General features: G+C 44.1%; 1 protein-coding gene across 1 annotated transcript in view; it reads right to left on the bottom strand.

Moving 5' to 3' along the window:
• Positions 1-2,027: 2,027 nt before the first annotated feature.
• Positions 2,028-6,506, bottom strand: part of CTSB (cathepsin B) — a 113,704-nt gene continuing 109,225 nt past the window's right edge. Inside the window, exon 10 of the mRNA XM_033935519.1 lies at positions 2,028-3,696. Coding sequence (XP_033791410.1) covers positions 3,611-3,696 — 86 coding nt within the window. The 3' untranslated portion in view covers positions 2,028-3,610. The remainder of the gene's footprint in view (positions 3,697-6,506) is intronic.

The following is a 6,506-nucleotide window of genomic DNA, read 5'->3' as shown; positions in this document are numbered from 1 at the left end:
CTTTATCACAAGATACTCTTGCTAAATAATTTTCTTTAGAATTCTATTCTTGACCAGGATTTGGTCATCCTTTTATAATATCATAACAGATGTGATGCCTGTTGCCATGCAGAAAAGCTGGATCTTTGCTTGTTTTTTGTTAATCATAAGTTTCACTTCTCCTAGCTCATGACAGCTGATAAGTGTAGTCAGAAATGTCTCATAAATCATTTTTTTAGACTTTTAATACACTGATTTATTATAGTAGGAGAGGAGAGAGGGAATTTTTCCATTGTGATGTCTGTTTCTTCACCTTTAGCTGTATCTAAAGAACTTGCTGTGCTTCACCTGTATCATACAAGGACTTACTTACTTACTTAGTGTATTCTCCTTCATACAAGAGCTTACCGCATTTTCCTCTTCCTCTCAGCGCGCTGAAGTCTCGCGTGTGAATGACTATGAACCAGCCATCCCAGACCAGTTTTGCACGAGATATTTTTAATGTATTCCAAGGATCCTCTTTATCACTGCAGCGATAAAGACGCTCCAGAGACATTAGCTTTATGCCTTTTCTGAATATGAGATGGTTATGCTATGCTTTATTTGTACATATACTTTGCTCATGTGTGCATTTTTTGGCTTGGTTTTTTTTGTCGTATAACAGTGTGTTTATTTGCAGATTTAAGTTCACCCCTGAATCCTAGACAGATGGAAGAAAAGTTTCAAGCCTACTGGAACTTTGTGTTTTTTGTTCTGTCTGTGCCATGTAGCCTCTGTTTTTTGTCTATTTGTTTTAGTTTATGGGGTACCCCAGGATACATAACATTGGCCATTTCTAGAGCTCTTTTTCCACTTTTTACTAGCCCAATTGCGCAATGTTCTTTTAGCTATAGTTTTCATAGCCTAGGTGTAGCTTAGTTAGGGGTTATATTATTAAGACAAGGTTTTATACAGTGTTTATTCCATGGTGATCATTAGACATGATCCATTCAGCACACATTTATGACATTATTATTTTTTTGTTCAATACACTCAGTACATAATTATGGTCTCTCTGAAGTGCAATAATAGTTGTGTGCGGCACACACACACAAAAAAAAAATATATATATATTTTGGATTAAGTACATTAAGTGCCTGAATACGGTGTTATTTATATTCTGCCACTATTCATGAAAATAAAGTTCCTACATGTCGATTAGGTGTGAGCCGTCAGAAAAGATTCATGTCATTTCTGGGACTGTTAGTTTGAGGGGGTGCACACTATTGACAACATATGAAAAAAATATAGTGTTTACTTGTTTGCCAACAGGAAATGCCAAGGATCTATCCCATATCATTTTAAATGAATGTACATACATAACATTTATCTTCAGCGTCTACTATTATTACTACACGCTCTATTTTCAAAATAATAGTTTAAGACTTATCAGAGGTAAAAAATGCTCCTTTTGACATTTTGCTCTTAACATGCACTCTTTCAATAAGTCTGTGTTTCTATGCTGCAGCTGCTGAACTGCTTCACCCATAAAAATAGACTAGACTCTTTTTTGGTCATGGTGATAGGGGGGGTCCTATTTTTAACTCTAGTCCAGTGGTTCTTAAACCTGTCCTGGGGGACCCCCAGCCAGTTGGGTGTTCAATAAATCTCTAATGAATATGAGGCAGATTTGAATATAATAGAAATAACAGGCATGCAATAATAGAAGTAACAGGCATGCAGGACAGGTTTAAGAATACCTGCTTTAGTACTTTCTGGAATTTAATGCAGCTTTTCCCTGGTATATCCACAAAAGCCAGTTTAATTATGTTTGGTTTTAGAGTTATTTTGCCCCCAGATGAACAGACAAGCATTCTCAGCCACTTGCACACAAAATATTTCTTTCCAAGCCAATGGAATCTTGGATAAAATTAAAACCAAACTGAATCCTCACAAGTGATCCCTATTACTAAGCCAAGCTAAGAATTATCCAAAAGCTACTATGTCTAAGTTTGCAAAGGTTAGTAATACCTTCATTCAGAAGGTGATGGAATGACGAACAAAACAAATCCAGGGAAAAGGCATTTATTGGCACAAACTTATTGTTTACACATAAATTCACATGAGTGAATGAAGTTTGGAAGAAAATAAAACCAAGAAAAATGTGTTAGTCTTGAGTCTTAAGGGAACAAAATGACATTTATGACCACAAACTAGCAGACTACTTCAAAACCAGCCGAAATTGAATTATTAAACAAAATCAGGATTAACAAAAATAAATTTCTAAAAAAACAACCCCACACAACCCAGGAAAAACAACTCCCATCTTCTCCTGCTGTTGCCTAAAAGTATTCTGTGACAAGAGGATACATTAGCAAAACGTTGCAGGCTTCAATTCCTCCTTTCTGAATGTTGTGCCTATCTATGTGATGTGAGTCAGGTGTTACATACAATACAAAGGAAAAACACAACCCCACGGGTGAACTATAGGAACAGAAAAAGAGTGAGGAAGGGACACACTTCAAACCACTGTGTGGACAAATACGTTTATTTAAAATGTCAAACAATAGTGTATTTTACATTGTTTGGCAATCCACTATCCTCAGCCTTTGCATTTATGCTGTAGGTGGCCAGTGTAGCATTTCTTTCCACAGAAATAAATAAATTGTATTTTAGGGAACTTATTTCTCCAGGCTGCTCTGTATGAGGACTGGGAATTGTAACCACTTGCAAATATGTATTAGAACACCTGACTCAAAAGAGTGGGGAAGGGACACAGGTCAAACCAATGTGTGGACAAATACGTTTATTTAAAATGACAAACAAATCACAATTAATTAAGATGTGGCAGGCATATAAAGTCCTTTGTAATAAAGCATATACTGGACCCCAGGATATGTTTTATTATAAAGGCCTTTCTATGCCTGCCACGTTTTAATTAATTGTGATTTGCTTCTCAATATCCGAGGAGGGAGCACATTTACAAGTCTCCATCGTGCATGTACACATGATTGTCAGGATATTTAAAATGCACTAGTTGCCTCAAATTAAGAAAACCTGATACTGTCACCCCAGAAAAACCAAAAAGAAAATCCCAACTCTTCTATACATCAGACAATAACTGATAGACTATGGAAGCAGACAGGAGCTGCAGAAGGTTAGAAAGGAGACAAAAATCAGTAAGACAACCCTCATTTTCCTGAAGAGTTAAAACACATCTCAATCTGTTCACTTCTTGGATACAGGATTTAAAATTACCTTTTTCAAATCCAAGTTCAAGGTGAGTTACAGTTCAGGTACAAAGGTATCTTCCTGCCCCCAGAAGGTTTACAATCTAAGATGGTATCTGAAGCAATGGAAAGTGAAGTGACTTGCCCAAAATTACAAGGGGCATCAACAGAAGTGGGATCTGAACCCTAACTTCTCTGTCCACCTTTTAAACCACTAGGCTACTCCTCCATTCATCTATTACACTACAGCAAGACGTTTGCCGAAAGTAAAATTTCCCATAAAATTAAAAAGACATTCTTCTCATACAATCTCAATTAAAATTGTTCTAGAGATAAAAACTTTTCTCAATTTAAAAATGCTAAATATGATTATTTCTGCTTAAATTGCACTCTTTCATGGGGTTTGCTGCTATTTTCCAGTCTCAGTACACCTCCTTTTTGGGTATTCCAGCCACCATTTCAGATTCTATACTACAGTGGTTCTCTCCTCGCACAATCTTGAAATAACCTAGGGAGAAGGAAGAAATAAAAAAACACAACCCAACACTATTACATACACTGGAAAAAAACTAATGCATCCTAGTACACTTTAGAAAATATGATGTCTAAAGAAGCATTTGCCATGGAAAGCTGCTATAAAGTCTTGTCTCCTGTTCACATCCATGCAATGGTTTGCCTCAGTTTCCAGATGTGTAAGAGCAGAGCAGATGATACAGTCCTGCAAATATGAACAGTCATCTTTCATAGCTAGATGGACATCACCTAGGTGACGCATAGCCAGGGGAAAGTTCTTTACTTTGGAAGCAACTGCATAGTGCTAACAGGCAGCGAAGGGCAGAGCGGAGACAGAGAGGAGGCGCTGGGAGGCTCAGCAGCAGCGTGCTGAGACTCGGGGAACCAGCGAAGGCGCGCGGCAAACCTTTCATCGCATCGGGGTAGGCGAGAGTAGCTCCGCCCACCCCCACCGCGTCAGCAGTAGGCGCCCGGGCCCCCCTCCTTAAAAGGAGGCGAGCCGATGGTCCAGCCACTGCTAACAGGCAGCGAGGGCAGAGCAGAGACAGAGAGGAGGCACTGGGAGGCTCAGCAGCAGCATGCTGAGACTCGGGGAACCAGCGAAGGCGAGCGGCAAACCTTTCATCGCATCGGGGTAGGCGAGAGTAGCTCCGCCCACCCCCACCGCGTCAGCAGTAGGCGCCCGGGCCCCCCTCCTTAAAAGGAGGCGAGCCGACGGTCCAGCCACTGCTAACAGGCAGCGAGGGCAGAGCGGAGACAGAGAGGAGGCGCTGGGAGGCTCAGCAGCAGCGTGCTGAGACTCGGGGAACCAGCGAAGGCAAGCGGCAAACCTTTCATCGCATCGGGGTAGGCGAGAGTAGCTCCGCCCACCCCCACCGCGTCAGCAGTAGGCGCCCGGGCCCCCCTCCTTAAAAGGAGGCGAGCCGACGGTCCAGCCACTGCTAACAGGCAGCGGGGGCAGAGCGGAGACAGAGAGGAGGCGCTGGGAGGCTCAGCAGCAGCGTGCTGAGACTCGGGGAACCAGCGAAGGTGAGCGGCAAACCTTTAATCGCATCGGGGTAGGCGAGAGTAGCTCCGCCCACCCCCACCGCGTCAGCAGTAGGCGCCCGGGCCCCCCTCCTTAAAAGGAGGCGAGCCAACGGCGTGCGGCGAGCCTTAGCGAGAGCGTCTTTGCGAAGGGCCTTGAGAAGGGCCTCTAATAGGCCGAATCTATACTCTAAACTCTTTTTATAAAAAAAAACAAAAAAAAAACAAAACATTTCCTCCACACTCTAAACTCTTATACACACTCACTCTCTCCACATACGCTTTTCTTACACACTCTCATCCAGGCAGATAGTCTTCTCCTGACACTCTTCTCCTGACACTCTCTATTCTCTCTCCAACTCCCTATTCTCATTACTTTTCTATTTTACACCTAATCTCTCTACCTTTGGATATGGCAGGGAGGACGCGGAGTACCAAGACTACCATCCAGTTCATCACGCCAACGTCCGGCGGGATCCAGGGGATGGTGCAGAAGGAGGAGGGTGGCACTGGACGGAGGGCAGAGGTTGCTGTGCAGACTGAGGCCGCCCCCCCCAAACCACGCTACAGTTTCTACTCAGACAGAGGAGATGGAGCAGCTGAACAAAGACATCCTACAGCAACTATGGAGCCTCAGGGAGGAGGTGCAGCGCTTAAGGAGCATCAGGGAGGACGAGGCCTTCATCGACGGAGCCATCAAGGAGATTTCCCATTTGGCAGAGCTGACCCATGACGGATCCATCCTCGAGACACCCAAGTCTCCAGTTTTAAATTCCACGATCGGGGTGCAAGAAATGATAGGGGATGCCGGCCCCTGGCAGCTGGTAACCTCCTCCACGGGAAAACACAGAAACCTCCCCCCCTTTTCTCACTTCCTTTTTCTTCTTCTTGTCCCAAACAGGGTAGTTCTACTTCTTCACCACAACTTAGCCTGAAAAACAGATACCACATCTTGCAGGACATTACTACTGAGGAGGTAGCGGAAGAGGCTCGGGTAGACACCCAGCGCACAACTTGGACTCCAAAACACGCTGATCAGCCCCCCCGGAAGGAGCACAGAGTGGTAGTCATTGGGGCTCCATGCTGCGAGGAACCGAGGGTCCAATTTGCAGACCAGATTTGCAGTCAAGGGAGGTCTGCTGTCTCCCTGGAGCCAGGATTCGTGACGTCACCACCTGTCTCGATAAACTACTAAAACCTAATGATCATTTCCCTATGCTTCTTATCCATGTAGGTACGAACGACACTGCAAGGAACACCTCAGAGAACATACCCGATGACTTCAGAGCCCTGGGTAGGAAGGTGAAGCAAACAGGTGCACAGGTGGTCTTCTCATCCATCCTCCCAGTTAGAGACAGAGAAAGAGCCAGGGAAGAACGCATCCAACGTACCAACGAGTGGCTTCGCAACTGGTGCATAGAGATGAACTTTGGATTCCTAGACCATGGAAAGGCACTCCAGGGACTGCAGGGACCGGACGGACTTCACCTGACCAGAAGAGGTAAAAACGTACTTGGCCACCGTCTAGCCCGCCTACTTCGCAGGGCTTTAAACTAGGTAAGTTGGGGGAGGGTATCCACTCACATTCCAGAGCAGTAAGGAATCATCCTGTGGAGGCGAGACACAACCGCTCTTCTGAGCCCAAGGTAAGCACCCATAATAAGCATGACAGCCCTAGCAAACACAAGGGATGGAGGGCCATGTATGTCAATGCACACAGTTTAGGCAATAAAATTCTGCAATTGGAGACCGAGATAGTGAATACCGACCTAGATGTGG

This window comes from Geotrypetes seraphini, chromosome 3, assembly GCF_902459505.1.
Source record: "Geotrypetes seraphini chromosome 3, aGeoSer1.1, whole genome shotgun sequence".
Classification (NCBI taxonomy): Eukaryota; Metazoa; Chordata; class Amphibia; order Gymnophiona; family Dermophiidae; genus Geotrypetes; species Geotrypetes seraphini.
The sequence above is the reverse complement of the archived record's forward strand: the minus strand, read 5'-3'. Positions and strand labels throughout refer to the sequence as shown.